Here is an 18,238-nt window from a genome sequence, read left to right on the forward strand (position 1 = left end):
TAGGGATTGTGAGAGGCATGGTACCAGATTATGGGCTTAAAGTGAATTCAGTGCAGAGCGAAACGTGACTCAGAGAACTGGCACTTGGCTTGAAACCGGTTTAATACCTTGCTCTGCAGTCCGGTGATGTGAAGTAAACAACATTCTAATAACAACCGATCTGTATTTGAGAACATGTCATCATGACACACACGGGTGTAGGATTGATAATTCTGATTCTTGTTCGGTGTGCTGCCAATACCGAAATCAGAGCTGAAACTCCCTCCACCATCATGCATGGGTTGAAATAACTACACCTTAGAAACCAATGACTAGCCTATCTCAACATCCCTGGTTAGATTTCCTTTCCTTTTTGTGCGAGGGGTTGTGAACATCCTGGAGCAACACACTGATCTCATTGGCTGAATCCAAATGTCCGGATTTCACTGCACTTGCAGACTTGCGGGCGATGTAAGAAATACCCAAATTATTTTTGCCATAATCTGACAAATCTTATAAATCCTTATTTACAAACATTTCTGTATTTTAATGTGTGTAGCCTATGTTGTATAGAATTAAAGGCCTTCCTATCAGCGGCTTATATACACTAACGTCACGGTAAGTACGACTGAAGTCTGCGAGGGCTCAGTCCACAAGTCCGGAGGGTGAACATTTGGATTCAGCAATTGTTTGCTTGAGGGACAAACATCAGCATAAATCTGTCATTCACATAAATCCTTGACGACCATTTCAAGCTTCTATCATGTGAGGACAGTTTGCATGTCAGGTTTAGGCCTTCGAGAGCCAGGTGTCATGCAGAATACAGACTTGACACAATTTAAGGGTCTCATATGGTTGTAACAAAGAAGTGGTTTTCTCCTAGTTATATTTTTTCATAGCTCTTAATTCACACACTGTGATAAAGAAGAAAGGTTACATACAGGCACAAAAGTGGTATTATCTCTTCATACATAATTCAAGCGAGGTTTCTTTCAACCATGCATAAAGCAAAGCTGGTATCTTAAAGGTGACCCTTGCCTCTTCCACCTTCCCCGACCAGATGCTTTTGACGATCAAAGAAGATCAAAACCCACACAAGTTGGAGTGAATGCAGTATAACAGATGCTGGACTCTTGTCATCAACACATGATTGGAAGTCCCCCTTCCAAATTCTTTTGTGATCTATAGGTTGTGTGAGGATGAAATGCACCTTGATCCTCACGTTGTTTTGGGGGATCAAATCCAAAGGGGTGTTTCTGAATTGGGTTGATTTATCACGTCCACTTCTCTGTTGCCACATCTTGGAACGTGTCTACTGGATCAGATGAACCTTTATAGCTGTCTTAATGGTATATTAAAAAGGGAGTCGGGGCTCTTTCCTAGGCTCCTACAATGTGATTTGAGAAGTGCTCAATTTTCTCCTGAATCATTTGGAAGTTCCACATGATTAAATGTGCACATCTTTTCAATGGTGACCGTGTGACTTGATTTTTGCCAGTGTTTTTTTTTTTTATCTTCATTTGAAGATTGCCATCTTCAGTAGAACAGAAAACTCCCGCACACCGTCTCCCTTCTCTGGAGAATATATTTTTTATTCTTGGATAGACCTTCATCAAGTGTTATTATGGGCGGCACATATCTCCATCTATATATACATATGAGGAGTGCCTCCATCAATCAATCATCAAATTAATGCAGATGACATAACCTGGCTGAGCACCTTGAGGTGATTGCAAATGGATGCTCAATCAGGGAAAAAAAGACATTGAATACACTTGAATAATAAAATAGACAGTGCTCAACAATCTACAGAAATCTTGAAAACATCCATAATTATACAAGTAGCAAATAGAAAAATAGAGAAGTACAGCAAGCAAAAAAGACAGTGTTGTCAACATCATAAAGTGATCTAAAAAAGGGGTTATATAAAGGGGGGGGGACACTATGGAAGGGAATAGGCTTGAGTTGCCAAAATCATGGCAGGCCTGGGAATTAGGCTATATACTGTAGGCCCATTGTATTTGTAGGGCCAGTGTCAGAGTGTGCAGACACTTCATTCACTATAAGATTGCCATCTTCGCAAGGTCAACAGATTAATATGCGTTACTGTACATGAACTTGGTCGGGGAAGTACTATTCTCTCTCCTGCTCATCATCTCTCTTCTACAGCAAATGTTTTTTTAGCTGCTCAATTGACAAGAACAATGCAAAGAGATGACTGTCCTAGGGCTAGGCTAGGCATTCAGAGCCAACTAGAAACGTCCAATTGCGTCGCCCTGTCAGCAGTATTGACAATAGGATCAAAATACATGAGTTCAAGTGGTTACAAAAATTATCGTGGATATGCCAGTGTTAACAGATCTGATCTGAACGAAGATCACATGTGAATAGTCATTTCTGCAGTTTCAGATCTTCACCCTTAATCTATTTATCTATGTGCCTACTACTGTGCAGATTGTGCACCATCTTTGGTAAACCACTTACTGTGTTTGCTTAAAATAGATTCAATGATACTGGGTTAACGTAGGCTGTTTACTAAACAGTTTAGTTAACTGGTCTCGCATCGTTTGGTAATTACAAAAATCTCAAAGCACTGAAGGCAGCATGGGGGTGGTTACCCTGGCTGGTGGTTACCACTAGTGGTTACTAGAAAATCCTCATTCGTATGACGTCAATTGACGTGGGGAAATGTGAACGAGCACGCATTTACGTGCGTGTGCTCGTTCGACCTTGTTTTTGTTGACGCGACTCGTGAAAGAAAAAAAAGGGGGAAGAAGAAGGGAGCCTCTCGTTTTAGCCCCTCTGTCGAAACAATCGATTACAAGGCCCGGGTGTCGTTTTATAGTCGGGAGCCCGGAAGGGAAGCTAACGTTAGCCGTTTAACGTTAGCGTTAACCTAGCCCAGCCAGCCCCCGACTAGTCCCTTTATGTGATCGCCCTTCTTCCTCGTCGTCGGACGCTGCCAACGAGGGCCAAGGAACAAAATAGCTAATCGCCATTATATGATCCAGTATCCAGAGTCACTATTACCCTCCATGTGGGTGAGGGAACTGTGTGTGTCAGACTATGGCGAGAAAAACAGTTAGCAGGAAAAGGAAGGCAGCAGAGCCCAAGGACCAACAACAGGTAGGCGGAAACCGGCGGGTGCATCAGCTAGCGTTAGGTTAGCTAGCTAAAGATGTTAGCATGCTAACTATTAGTCAACTAACGCTAGCCAAATTAAGCTAACATGAGCTGGCTTAGTGACATGCTGCAAATTGATGACATGTAATCAACTTGATTTCTAAACTTCCCCAAGCAAACCTACACTAAGGTTAACATCAAGCAATGCTCATAACGCTCAATCACACAATGTAACGTTTCTGCATGTGAAAGCCAGTCGCCGACGCCAGTTGGCTAGCTAACGTTAGCTAGCTAACGCTAGTTGTCAATGTGAACGCCATACGTTAGTTGATCATTCATTTGCGTTCTTAACCGAAACTGGCCTGGTAACAAAATTACCATCGATTTGCATCAAATGACTTGATCGGCCAGGTTCACCAGGTGTCACCCTCTAACGTTAGATTAACAATGTCCATAATCCGAATTGAAGTTGTTCCAGAGTCAGACTGACTACCATCTGGGTTGCTAACATTAGCCACGCTAAAAGTGTTAGCTAACCAACATTCACTAACCCTAGATCGGCATCTGGAAATACTACCTCTTCTTAAATAGGTATATGAGTATGACATGGACCTGTGCTCACTGCTCAACTGACACGATTCAATTATTTGTTCATTATAGCGTTAGCATGAACATCGCGCTGATACGTCTATTATTATGGTAAATTAATTATCGGGCCCATTTTTTGGATACTAACGTACGGGAGGGAGCTATTTCAGTTATTTCAGAGTAGCTAAGCTATATACCACATGACTTTGCGTTAACTTGAAACTGAATGGCATTTATTAAAAGACTAGGGTATCGGCCCCAAGTCTCGCCCACTGTGCGCAGCTCCGCAATTTTTGCGGATCGGCATCTGGAAACACTAGGTCTATGACATGGACCTGTGCTCAACTGACATGATTAAATTATTTGTTCATTATAGCGTTAGCATGAACATCGCGCTGAAACGTCTATTATTATGGTAAATTAATTATCGGGCCCAGTTTTTGGATACTAACGTTAGGAGGGAGCTATTTCAGAGTGGCTAAGCTATATACCACATGACTTGGCGTTAACTTGAAACTGAATGGCATTTATTAAAACACTAGGGTATCGGCCCCAAGTCTCGCCCACTGTGCGCAGCTCCGCAATTTTTGTCCCACTGATATGACATCATCGGTGATGTCACAATACCTATTAATGACATCACTGATGAGGTCACAATGCCTATGACATCATCAGTGATGTCATACAGTTTTGGTCAATAATGAAGTCACCGATGATGTCATAAGACATTGTGATTTTTCAACTTCGCACCCCAATGACATCACAGTTGCTCTTATGACATCACTGATGTCACAATGCCTATGACATCATAAGTGATGTCACAATGCCTATGACGTCATCAGTGGGCCAAAAATTGAAACCATTGATTGAAACAGACAAACATTGCCCACTTGCTCATATATGCATAGATAAATGATATTGTAGGATATAGCTAGTAACCGATCTAATGCAGACAGACACCCATGCTCTCCCCCACACTGCATTTGAGTTTTGTTTTTTTCATGCCAAGCATGCCCCAGAGAAACGCATACATCCGCACACAGCCATCGGGGTGTACTTCATCTGGCAGTGAACGCCCTCGTCCTCTTCATGGACCCCCTAACTCTCGGCAGATATTATTTATTTGATAACAAAATAATTTCTTATATTTACCGTATAATTGATTGATTTTGTTCCTATTGTACAGCCATAGTGGTTGTATGTGTTCCTGACCTATTATCTTGAGGTGTGTCCTTTGCCCTTTACTCTGTGCCATCCATCAGCTGAAGTCGGTATCTCCATTATAGTCAGTAATACTGGCCTGCTTGAGATATATGCTTTATCTAGATGCTTTAGCTATTGTACGTGGCCTAGCCTGACAAAGTGTCTGTGAAGGTGTATGACTGTGTGTGTATGCTCCAATACTCCTGTGACCCAGTTGGCCTCTTGAATCTGGGTCAGTGAGCTATGCGTAATGACTCAGAGTCCCCAGGGGATGGGCATGGCTCAGTACAGAGCCACTGTCATCGTGAAGGTGATCAAGAATATTGAAAGAAGGAATAGATTTCATATGATTAGACAGAATGATTTTCGTTGTTTTCTTTTTGTTTATGTTTGTTACAAGAGAGGGATTAGGGTTCAGGCCAGGGTCATGTCAACCTCGGGTGATGTAACATTATTGTGAAACCATCATAAAAAAACACTTGCCTATTAAATATGGTGGGGACTTACTACTAGTCATTAGGTCTCAACCTTTGTTTTTAAACAGATTTTTCTGTTGAAGCCTCAAAATACCTTCACCCTGATGAAAGAACCGAATTGTATATTGGTGTGTAAATAAATGTTATAGCAAAATGTGATGAAGAGTATACAACTAATTATGCTATTTTCCTATAGTTAGGCTAATTGCCAAATGTCTGCACCTTGGGTGTGCATTCTCTCTATTTATTTATTTATATTTGTAGTTTTGGTCATTTTTATCATGAGGTTTCTATAGACTCTTTATTGCTACAGTTTAGTCATATGCTAAATAGTCAGGGTTCAGCATAACCAATGGCCCGCTGCCCTGGGGCCAGTAAAAATGTATTATACAGTATATCATTGTTTTCAAGATGCCCCCTGCCCCCCTCTCTCATCCACCAAAATATTGACATCAATGACATGATAAATCTATAGGCCTTAAACGTTAAGCCCTATAGATTAAAGCCTTAAAGAGAAGGAAGAGAGGCTTTACACAAAATATGGAGATACTACATTTATACACTGCATACACTTAGTAATAAGTGTATGCAGTTATTTATTATGATGTATAATAAATTATACATCATATTCTAAATTATGGGGGAAAAGATTTTTTTGATTTTTTTGGCTGCCGGGCCAGCCCAGTAAAACTCTGATCTACTGACCCTGATAGTAATGAATCAATGCCACTGCTTTGTAGTTTTCAATCCTTAAAATGCAACCAATCAACAATCAAATGTTTATTGGATTGTACCCAATCTAGTGAATGAACTCAATATTCCACAAGATTTCAGTGATGTCTTTGGTGTGAAGGCTATCATTCATAATGCGAATCTATTCGTATAGGCAGTTTTTTTTTGTATGAAAGACATTTTGCATGAAAGACCTATTGATTGATTGATTGTGAAATATGTATTAATCTACTTGCCAAAATGCCTACTGTTTTCCCATAGGAAAATCTTTCTGACCTGAACTCATTTTCCTCTTCTGTTTCCCCAGCTGGGCTGGTGCCAGACGGCACAGAAGCGGAGCCGTGTTTCTTCTTCGTCGCGTCACGCCCAGCAGTGGTGGTGCAGTCGGCGCTCGGTGGTGTGCGCCCTCCGGGGGCGAGAGTTCAGACCTCAGCAGCAGCATGAGCTGCGACTTCAGAGGAGCCTGCGGGGCTTCGCAGCAGGCCGGCTCCCTGGCATCCTCAAAGAGAGGGAGTTCTCTCTGGGGCGACTCAACAAGGTGTTTGCCTCGCAATGGCTCAACTACCGGCAGGTGGTGTGTGGGACCAAGTGCAACACGGTGAGATTGATGTGAACAACGTTTTACCAACCCTGGATGTGTTTTTAATAATTTTCTATTTTATTTTCCATAATACAAACAGGACATGACAAAGACAAGGGGGTGGGGGGGGGCGTGTTTACAGAATATAACAAAGATTCAACAACACAAAGTCTGTATAAGAGTTTTCAAGGTGGGTTCTAATAAAGTTCCAGGGTCCATAAAGATCATCAGCCCTGTCTTCTTGGAGGAATAGAGCTTGCCTGTTCCATTGACCAGCAAGTCCATGACGTCTTTACGCCAGTTCTCCATGCTGAAAACAGTTTGGCTTGCGTTGTTTCCAGTTCATTAAAATAATCCGTTTCTAAGCTGGGGTTTGTTCGATTCTACCTTTTGTGATTCTGCATTGATGTGCAAAATTTAAAGAATCGACTCAAACCTTTGAATCAGGAGCCATTGGTAAGTTCAGCATGCAAGTGAATCCATCAGATAGTAGCTTACTTCAATAACAATGTCCGCTTTTAGAAGGCAGTGTTCCACTGTGTCACCACTACCGGGAAAAGATGGAATACAGAGAGCCTAGTCTCTGTCACAGTGTCCGGTCCCGTCAATCCCATCACTCGTCGCCAAATTGTGGTGGAAATGTGTGTTTAAGAGGCTTGGAGATTTGAGAAATGTCTTAGTTTCTGCAGTTTTATGCTTGCAAGCATGGCTCAATGCCTTCACAAAAAGAGCATTAGACGAATGGCAAGTGAAAAATGGCAGGTTGTCTGCAGTATTAAAAGGTGAACTTGAAATCAGAAATGCTATGATTTTTTTGTTATGAAATAATTATTCCTTTTCTTTTAGAGCATATATATATATATATATATATATATATATATATATATATATATATATATATGGACAGAACGAAGCTCCTTACACCTAGCGTCCCTCACAGCCATGCAAGTACATTGGACCATTGCAACATGTGTGGACAAACAAAGCCAAATATTCTTTGCTTGTGCAGCTGCAGAACTAATGCGAAGTTCACAGCGTGTACAGTAGTGAGTGGTATGTGCAACAAAGTAGCGATGCATGATGATATCGCCACCGGCCGACATGGACATAGGCCTCAAAGTAAAATGTTGGCTGAAAGATAGGATAAGTTCAGAAAGACTGTCTCTCAGGGTCACTTTCCCAATTACAGAGACGGGCTCCGTTCAAATAAGAAATGCTGCAGGGGAGGTAAGGTTCCCGGAGATAAAAGGTTTCCTGTGCAAACCAGGACCAATTAAACTGGCCACTATCTGTCAGGGTCAGGTCAAAGACACGAGAGAAGTGCTGAACATTTTTTTTTAACCTTTTATTTATACGGGGGAGTCTCTTGCTGAGTGCTCTCTTTTTCAGGAGTGCCCTGTTCACATCCACACCTGGAAGCTGACCAGTACAACCACAGTCTGATATGCCGGCCACTGAGCAGCTCCACTGGAGCGGGTGGAGATAAGGGCCTTGAACCCATCTTAGCCTCCTAGTATTGGGGAGGGACATGTCTGGCAAATGTCTTGTAGTGTGATCGACGTCGCAAGACTTGTCTGGCTTGTGTTTATACTTTTTAATCAAGTGGATTACATTTCTACACACATTTTCCACAAAGATCTCGACTGAACTTGTTATTAGTCTAACAAGATGTCTCTCCTTCCTCCACCCGCAGCTTTTTGTAGCCGATGTCCTGACGGGACAGATCACACGCATCCCCATGCTGAAGGACAGGGAGTGTAGTGGCGGAGGCTCTGGGGTGGTGGGCGCGGTGGTGGGAGGACATTATCACACCACAGCCGGCTCTCGCTCCAGGCTGGACCAGCAGGGCTGTGGGATCCACGCCATCGAGCTCAACCCCTCCAGAACACTGCTGGCCACCGGAGGGGACAACCCCAACAGCTTAGCCGTCTACCGGCTGCCCACACTGGACCCCGTTTGTGTTGGAGATGTAAGTGGTTTTGGAGTTTACCAACTAGATGATCTAGCGATGGCGTTTCCTTGTTGAAAAGAGTAGCCACAACTAGCTTTGTTTATGTTTTGGTTCTTTTAAAGGTTGAAGATAGTTTCAGTCCCTCTCGTCTCTAGCACTTCATAGTTAAAGATTTTTTTTTTTAGACCGATCGAAATTAACAAACAGAAAGTAAATATATGTGATATATGTGATTTTGAATAATGTTAGTATATGTTGTATATATTTATTGAAATATAAATAATGATTATTGTTATATCAATTTTGTCACTTTGTCTATCACCCAGTCCTTGCACAGTATGTCAACGTTGAGAGCACTGCCACATGGGGGTCTAAAATTAGCACCAGCCAAATGCTGCTAATATGCAAGTGGCTGGTAGATTTGCTTCACTCACCAGTCAAAAAAACCCAATGGTAATCTATGAATTGGCAAGTAAAATTGGATCATTCACTAGCCATTTTGGCCGGTGGACAAAAAAAGTTAATTTTGGACCCTACTGCCGCGTATTTGTGAGAGATTAGTCAATCGTGTTCTGCTTTCACAGTGTTGTCATTTGTTTTTCAGGATGGCCACAATGACTGGATCTTCTCCATAGCATGGATCAGCGACAGCATGGCTGTGTCTGGTGAGTTGACTGTAGGATCAAAGCTGTATGATGGAACCTTGCTGTCTGAGCCTGTAGTCTGAAATGCATATGATTATGTAGCACCAAAGTGGATCTGGTCATTGGATGATAGGTGCCCGCATGAGTCCCATTCTTCCCCCGAATTTCCTTAGACCAAGTCAGCCTTCCTGCACAACACACCCCGATCCAAAGCTTTGTTGACTATGTCTCTATTGCGTTCGGACAGAAGATGCATCGTTGTCCAGAGACCGTGATCTAGTTCTGTTTGTTGTGTGTTCATGCCCAGGGTCTAGGGACGGCTCCATGGGCCTGTGGGAGGTGGGCGAGGAGGTTCTTAGCCACGCTGAGCGGAGTCAGAGTGAGGAGGCAGTACCCTGCTACTCCCACATCGCCCACCGAGCCCTGAAGGACATCCCCAAGGAGTACACCAACCCATACAACTGTAAGGTCCGCGCTCTGGCCTTCAACAACAACCACAAGGTAAGGATCTCCTTTATCTATACAGTAGACGACACCGTCCATACAAACGTCCACTTCTTGTGGGACAGTACCAAATATTTCTTAAAAGTCGTCAAGTCTCTGGTTGCCAGCCCCTAGGTTAAAGAATTTCTGTTTGTCTTCTTCACGTTGTTTTTCCTTTTCAGGAGCTGGGTGCGGTCTCCTTGGATGGCTATTTCCACCTCTGGAAGGCTGAGCACAACTTGTGCAAGGTAGGTCACATATTATGAAAATTAATATCACAATATCACATGATTGATCCCATAAATTAAAAGCTTTAAGACCTTTTTGATGCCATCTCAAATAGACTCAAATAGCCTGTCACGATTCTCTGCCAATATCCTCAGTATAGTTAAGACCGATCCTGATACTGGAAGTACAGCTCTCCAATCAACGGGTCCGAAAGTAACAGCTTGATGTGTATAACTCCACCTAGCTTCTGCTACTTTAATTAAGCTGTAGGGCGGGAACGATTAGCCTAGTTCTAACTGCCGGGTGTTTATTCCAAACTTCTTACCCCTCTTCCACTGACTAGCGGCCTCGGCTGAATAGCCCGGAGCCGGGCATAGCTATCACAGTCAAGTCTGTTTTTATGGCAGCTCGTTCCCTTGAATCTTGCACTTGTTATTGACTAGGAAATGTTTATTAACTTAGACAAAGTAGTTAAAAGGGCACTGCTATTTTAACTGAGCCAGGATAACCCTTAAGAGCCTTTAGTATGTTACACGCACCTTTAGCCATGTGATTACCATCAAGGGAAAATATACATAATTCAATGTCCACTTCATTACGTTAAATCCAATTGATTTGTTTTATTTTAAAGCTTTAGCAGGGTACAGCATTAGCATTGATTATACAACTGATTTGATCCAGTAATACAGTTACATACAATGTCATTTTATAGAGACTAATTAACTAATGCTATTGGTGGTATACTCATCAAGTTACTTTGGGTGGAGAGAGGATGAGAGCAGGGTCCCCAGCCGGGGCCCGTCTCCTCCGAGCAGCGAGTGTCCTTAGGAAAGCTCCTTGCTTAAGGCCCGTGAGGCGGCCACCTCCTTGGGCTCCTGACTCCCACGCTAACTCGGAGGCGAACAAAGAGTGATGCACAGAGTCCAAAAGTATTCCAAAGTCTTTAAGGGGAAATGGTCCAGTCCGCGATTCATGCTCTGTCCTTGTACATAACTTTGAAATAATCCTCTGTGTGTACTCCGATGGTAAATGCTCGCAATCCTTAATCCATTACAGGGTCCAGAGTGAAGTCCTCTTCTGTGTGGGAATCCTCTTTGTGCAGACTGGCCTCGATATCTTTGAGACAATTACTTTTATAATGTCTATGTCAGTCCATCCCCCTATACCAAGCGGCTTGTTTAGAGGCTGACCATTCAACATTGCTTCATTCCATATATGGTCATCGCCTTTGACCCGATTTCGCAATTAATGGGAACACCCGCATTGTCGCGAAGTCACAAGACTAACCCTGATGGGGGGGGGGGGGGGGGGGGGGAGGTGTCTCTTGTGTAATAGCCATCACAAGACTAGATGATTTCTATTCACTTTGATTAATGAACCTTTAACATAGCACTAACATCTTTAACCTTTTAATACCTTGGTTTCAATACTCATGTTAATCACACCTAGTCAATACATCTCTCAATAATTAATAATTAACAATGGCTCAATTATCAACAATAGTAATTATCATTATTGATTGTAATATATATTGATCGACTGTCGTCACAATTAATCAACATATCTTTCAATCATTTAATCCCTCGTGACCTATATTTCATTACTAGGAATCACGGCTTGACCTGTAACACAGTGCTTCAGAATACTTCCCTTAACCATTCACTGCATCGAATCACTCGTAATATACGGTAGTTCACATCGCTTTCCTTGATTATACTGATACATTTCATTATAATTATTATCATCGTGATTACTATAATTATAATATTATTGCATTAGGTGATACACGATAAGATTAAATGATATGACATGATATGGAGGTTATCATTCCTATTAATTATAACAAATCATTATACATGACTAAGATCTCATCTCTGTGAGTTCCAAACTTCTGCTTTTGGCTGGACTGTGCATCTCTACGGCGCAAACGGGCAGCTTGGCCCCACAGCCCTAGGTGACTCATGAGCTAAGCCGTATATTTAGGCCGTACAAAGTGCTTCATCTGCGGCCTATTTCGACAAGCCTTTCAGACAATCGAATCAAAGGAAATGTTCCAGCGCACCCTAGGATAGGATAGACACTGTTTATTTAGTTAGATTTAAAAAAACAAGAAAAGGGACCCAGCAGTTTGTTGCCTGTTTAACATGCTGTGTGTTTCCCTCCAGCTACTGTCCAACAAGCTGCCTCACTGCAAAGAGAACGTGTGTCTGGCGTACGGACAGGACTGGTCGGTGTATGCCGTGGGCTCCCAGGCCCACGTCTCCTTCCTGGACCCACGGCAGCCCACACACAACATCAAGTCAGTCAACTCCAGAGAGAGAGGTAGTGGTGAGTACTCGATAATCTTATATCTAAATAACCCTTAATCCTATATAATCTCTAAATGCTATGTGAGGAAAGGTGCATGTGACTAGTGAGTGAAATGAAAAATATTGCTAGCTAGCTACATCTCCATCTCATCTACACCCCCCAGGAAGACTAGTCAAGGAAGGCGTCAGCTAATGGGGATCCGTTTAAATAATCAAATAAACATGTTTAGCTGAACAAGATCAAAACTAAAGAGATGATAGTGGACTTCAGGAGGACCCCCCCCCCCCAGCACTGCACTGACAGTGTAAATACAATCGGAGGTTCCGATTGTGTTTACACTTCCTGTGACTCCTAAACCTAGTCTGACACATAATGTGAGTTAAACTAGCTTTGACCAGTAGCCTGTACTACGAATGTTGGATAAGAAGATCCAGGATCTGTCCCTTGATCTGGTTTGTCTAAACCAGATCAGCTCGATTGTAGTTAACTTGTACTACGAACCTCGTTTGCCAGTCGTTAACTCGAACCAGGTTTTTCTAATCAAGTTGACTGCGCGTGCACATGAAAATGCCCGTGCACACGAGCTCGTGCCCGCAAAAGAGGCGTGGTTTTTAACAACTAGCCAATCACAATGCAATATGGACCGCTCAGCTCAGAACCGTAGCTTTTACAGCGCCAGACACGCCTATTTCCTCATTCATCAAAGCCATCGACTACTATGTCAGAATCAAAATCCGCATTGGATATTTTTAGTCTGTTCCCGAATGACTGTCTAAAGTTACCACTTTTATTCACATCAGTCATTTATTTGAAGAACGGTTTCTGCCTCCACGTATCCTACAGCAGCTGAATTCACCCTCTCAATAAACTGCGAGTGGAAGCAATGTGTAGCCTAATGTCTCAGTCCAAAATCCGTAGACCATTTAGGCTCAACGAATAATAATGATGTCATGTTTAGTCGCACTGATTGAATAATTCCTATAGGCTATCAATAAAAAAAAGAATGATAATAAAATTAAAAGAGGCTTCTGAACGACACGGTATGTGCGGGCATAGATTTCATTTATAAAAAATAGCCTATTTTGTGGTCACATATATTGTCAGCAGAGTCGCATATCTCCATATTTCATATAATGATGCTGGAAATATGAAGTTCAATCACATCATACAGGCCAAAAGCAACACTTGCAGCTGCAAAATGCAGGAGTAGGCTAGATATGAATCATCTTAATATGGGATCGCCTGTGTGCAGGTGATCCCATATTAAATTGCTTAGATGTAGTAGGCCAGCATGTAAGCTATGACTATTTCAATTCCAACCCAACGTCAGTCTCAGCTCCATTGCGCACACGGCACCGTGCGCTTTGGAGACGTTTATGTAACCTTTTTATGCCGGTTTAGTGATATTTCTCCACTCACTATTCAGCTGCAATCGATCAGCGGGATCAAACAACGTATCTAGGCTACTTGAGAGCACAAAAATGAATATATAAAAACATATTCCAAAGTGGTATAGGGCTTAATTAAAATAGCCAACAAGTGCAAGGCTTTAGTCCTTGATTAACATTAACATTGATTACCATTACTCATTCAACATTACAATTCGTGCTCCTTCGGGAAACTCATCCAGAAAGGGGTTGGCCATTTTTCCAAACTGCTGATTCGATTGGTTCGTGGGCGGTGGATTTAAGGTCTAATCTTATCCTTGCAACTTAACCTGCTACGGACCAGGTTAAGTGTGAAGCATAAGTTGCTATGGAAATATATGTCGGTAAGAAGTTAACTTGCTTTGTAGTACGGCCAAACCAGGTTTAAACCTGAAGTTACCTCGCTAAACCACTAAACTGGCTTTGTAGTACAGGCCTCAGGTGAGTCAGACTAGTTTGAGCAGGTAAAACAGCCGGCGTTTTGAACGGGTCGCGATACAATGGGTCAAGTGGGCGGGGCTGCATAAGGTGAATAAACAGATGGCATCCATGTGAAAAACGACCCAACTGCATGATTAGTCCCTCATAGGTCCCCCCCCTTGTGCATGATTAGTCCCTCATAGGTCCCCCCCCTTGTGCATGATTAGTCCCTCATAGGTTCTCCTCCCTCTCTCGGATTTCTCTTCCCCTCACTAGATTGTCATGTCCGTCACTTCCTCTTGCAAATGTACAACCATTCAAATTCAAAGTTAATCATTTCTGTCACTTGTTTCCCATCCATGAGTATCCTGACAATCCATTTTGAATAATGTTACTGTCTGAGCTGTCTGCTCTGCTGCCTTTTTGTTTTGCTTGTGGGTCCCAGTTGGACACACACAACTATTTCTGTTATCGAAAACTCACCCAGGAAGCAGCTGTTTAGTTAGAAGGGAAGAAGTTAGGGACACAGCGATGCACTTGTTGAACTTTACCACCATTAAGGCATGATAGCCTCTGTATTCCTGTGTGCAGGGATCCGCTCCGTGAGCTTCTACGAACACATCGTCACGGTGGGCACGGGCCAAGGCTCCCTCCTCTTCTACGACATCCGAGCCCACAGATTCCTGGAGAACCCCTTGAATCCAGCCGGCGGGTACCGGCAACGTCCAGGAGAGGGCATCCTCAAGCTCTCTACAGGGAAGGGCTGGCTGGTACGCATGATCGCTTTTGTAGTCTCCATAATATAGTCAGTGAGCTTTTTCCTTTTTTTAAATGACAAAGTTTGCATAAATAACTCACCACTGTTGCTGTGGAATGACTCACTCAGTCGTCATCAGTAGCTTTTGTTTTTGCAGTCAGGTTTATTGAAGCCTGTCGATAAGTTATTTTAAGAAAAGCAGATGGGAGATGTGTACAGAATCATTTCACAGTGTTACATTAATGTTCAAATGTTCCTTTTCTTTCTTCAGAATCACGACGAGACGTGGAGGAGCTACTTCTCGGACATCCACACCTTCCCCAACGCGGTGTACACCCACTGCTACGACGACTCCGGCACCAAGCTGTTCGTAGCCGGCGGACCTCTCTGTTCTGGCCTGCACGGCAACTACGCAGGACTCTGGAGCTAGTCTCTTCCTCTCTGGCCCCCCATCTCACTACATCCTCCTCCTCCCCCTGACTCCTTCGCCCGCCATCCCCGCTCCCTCTTCGGGTCTATTGACGTCACCTTCTTCGCCGTGTCTTCTTGCTCATCGGTTCGTCTCTCCGGTCACTTTTGCTCACTCGGACTCAGGAGCATGATCTTGCCCCCCCCCCCCCCGCCGCATCATCACAGCTTTGAATATCAAGTGTTGTGTATCTTGTTCTTTGTATACTATCCACCATCACTCTACTACACCTTTCCTCCCTTTAGTCCTTTGTTTCCCACCGATCTCAGCTGTTTTTTTGTGTATAGATGTATAAATGATTAATCAGTTAATTTTAAAGAGCTGCAAAGTCTGCCACTGAAGAACTCGGAAAAGAGAGTTGCGAAAAATATGAAGAATAAAGTGATCCATTTTTCATCATTTAAAACATTTACACACAGCCCACAGGCAGGGATTGGACTAGACCCTTGTTTTTTGTATGTATGTAAAGAAGGCGTTTCCGCTGGTTTCATCTGTGATATTTGACACAGTGTCTTTGTGTGAACGTTTGGAATTCTTTCCTAACGGCTCCTCTTCAAGCTTGGTTTCACTCTTTTCTGTTCTGAACATGTTCTGTGCCGTGTTCTATTCTCTCACCGAAATGGACGGCAATAAGGGGGGATTGAGAGAGAAGGATCGAAGAGACGATTCATTTTGACGGACTCACCGGGAGTGCTGTTTGACTACTGGAAAGACATTTGACGAGAGGATGTTCTCTGGTTGGAACGGGCCATCCTGTGCCACGATGGTCACGAAGAACACTTATTAATTAAGAACTTTTGTTTTCTCCAGTCAGAAGTGAAGTGGAGGATAGCCTACCCAATCACAAGGCAACAACAGTGTGTGTTCATATTTTCCTCACTGAGATGATGTAAAGGAGTAACTTTAGGATTGCTAAATTGCTAAATGCAATGTAGTTATTCTGCTATGAATAATCCCATCACATGCTTTTTTTTTCTTTTTTCTTTTTGGATTCTGTGTGATTTGACAAACTTACCCCTGCTGATATTAGCTTTATTGTTATTATTTATTTCCCCCTCTTGTCACCCTAATTCAATTGGTCTGGGGTGTTTAACTCCACTTTACAGAAAGTTATACCGACATTGTATGTTTGCCCCTTTATTTTATGGTCCTGTTCTCTTCGGCCAGAACTTTTAGATGATTTGTCCATGGGCAGTGGTGCTTAGCTCAGGCAGAGAGACTCAGTTCAGATCCTGACAGACTACCTGTAACTGTTGGGCATTAGCATGGCCATTCCAGGATTTTTAAGTTCGGTAGCAAGTAATCAAAGATGGAGAACTAACATAATAATGGGGCCTTTGAGGACTGGGTTGAATCCCCAAAGTCTTGGTAATTCTCTGACCAATTTCTTTGAAGGAATTGGGGGGAGAAGATCTGGAGTAGCTCACACTTTGATCTTCTCTGCCATTTTAAGTAGGATGCAAGGAGAACTAACGAGACTTTTTGGACTCTGCCCTGGAGTCGGATGCTGCTGCAGGCAGACATTTGTTGTCATTGTTGGTTTGTAGAACATTTTTCCTCATTTTGTAGCAAGGAATGAGTGATTGTGCTCTTTTCCTTGCTTGGCAGAGGCAGGGTAGACTTGAGTTACGTTTTGCCTTCCTCAAGTCTTTCTGTGAAAGGCTGCCGCAGGCAATCAGTTTTGATTTTCTACATGGAACTTTTCTCCACAGTTTTCATGACAATGCTAGATTGAAAAGAGAATCCCCAATAACGACCACAAGTTGAACAAAGGAAATAACTAACACTTTTAAAGTGTGTTTTATATATGTGTATGTATATGTATGTGTAAAATGCATAGGGATAAATGCATAAATTTGTATGTATATCTCTGAGGAAGTGTGTGGACTGACCTCTTTACTTGGTGATGCCCTCTTTTTTTATACACACCTCATGAATGTTTTTACAAATGACTGAATCTGGGGATATTCTATTATATCAACATCTGAAAAACCAACCTATTAAATCTTTAAAAAGTAGATAATACAAATAAAATGTATATTGATGTAATATTCCTCCAGGATTTCTTCATGCACAGCATTTATGTTGGCTACTTTCGAGATGACTTCATGAATAATGTGTATCTGCAACATGTTGCCAGTCATGTCCAGCCACCCATATTAGTTTTTCAGAATTGTGCCTCCCACATTGGTTTATCAGCCTATACTGCACATTCTACAGTATATGGTCCTGCATAGGATACTGATAGGATCAGCAAACCACCAAGCACAAGGGGAAACGACAACATTCCACCCACAACTTTAATCTTATTTTGTATGATGACTAGGTTGCAGTCCACCCACCTAGACACCATCATGCGCCATCACAATTGCTCGAGTGACATCACTAATGACATCACAATTGCTCAAGTGACATCACTGATGACATCACAATTGCTAGAGTGCCATCACTGATGACATCAATCGTGACAGACACCACCCACTTAGCCAATTTTAACTAAGAAGAAGAAGAAGACTAAGCATGCTTGATTCCTAGGGTGGAGACTCTGGAGATGATGCGCCATGGCTGCACTTATGTTAAGGAAATTGCCCGCTCCGTGGGCTCCCAAAATCGTGACAGACGCCGCCCACCTAGGCTGTTCGAGTGACATCACTGATGACATCACAACTGCCTGAGTGACATCACAGTTAAGCAATCACAGTTTGCTCGAGTGACATCACTGATGATGTCACAGTTGCTCGAGTGACATCACTGATGACATCACAATTGCTCAAGTGATCATCGTGAATGACAAAAGGCATCCAGTCTGACGGAAAGCCATTAGAAGAAGAAGTGACACCACTTTAGCCAATTTTAGTAGTTGCGCAT

At 42.7% G+C, this 18,238-nt stretch overlaps 1 protein-coding gene across 2 annotated transcripts; it reads left to right on the forward strand.

Moving 5' to 3' along the window:
- The first annotated feature begins 2,734 nt into the window (after positions 1-2,734).
- On the forward strand, positions 2,735-17,361 carry dcaf12 (DDB1 and CUL4 associated factor 12). 2 transcript variants are annotated; one of them, XM_083660663.1, is made up of 9 exons: positions 2,735-3,105; positions 6,409-6,699; positions 8,375-8,650; positions 9,237-9,297; positions 9,584-9,777; positions 9,942-10,007; positions 12,153-12,315; positions 14,715-14,914; positions 15,173-17,361. In XM_083660663.1, the coding sequence occupies exons 1-9, from the start codon at positions 3,046-3,048 to the stop codon at positions 15,329-15,331; spliced, it is 1,470 nt and encodes a 489-aa protein (XP_083516789.1). In that variant the 5' UTR covers positions 2,735-3,045; the 3' UTR covers positions 15,332-17,361. The 2 variants fall into 2 exon arrangements, with proteins under 2 accessions (XP_083516789.1, XP_083516790.1); XM_083660664.1 differs by having other exon boundaries at positions 14,736-14,914.
- Positions 17,362-18,238: the final 877 nt, after the last annotated feature.

This window comes from Poromitra crassiceps (assembly GCF_964638095.1).
Source record: "Poromitra crassiceps genome assembly, chromosome: 25".
Lineage (NCBI taxonomy): Eukaryota > Metazoa > Chordata > Actinopteri > Beryciformes > Melamphaidae > Poromitra > Poromitra crassiceps.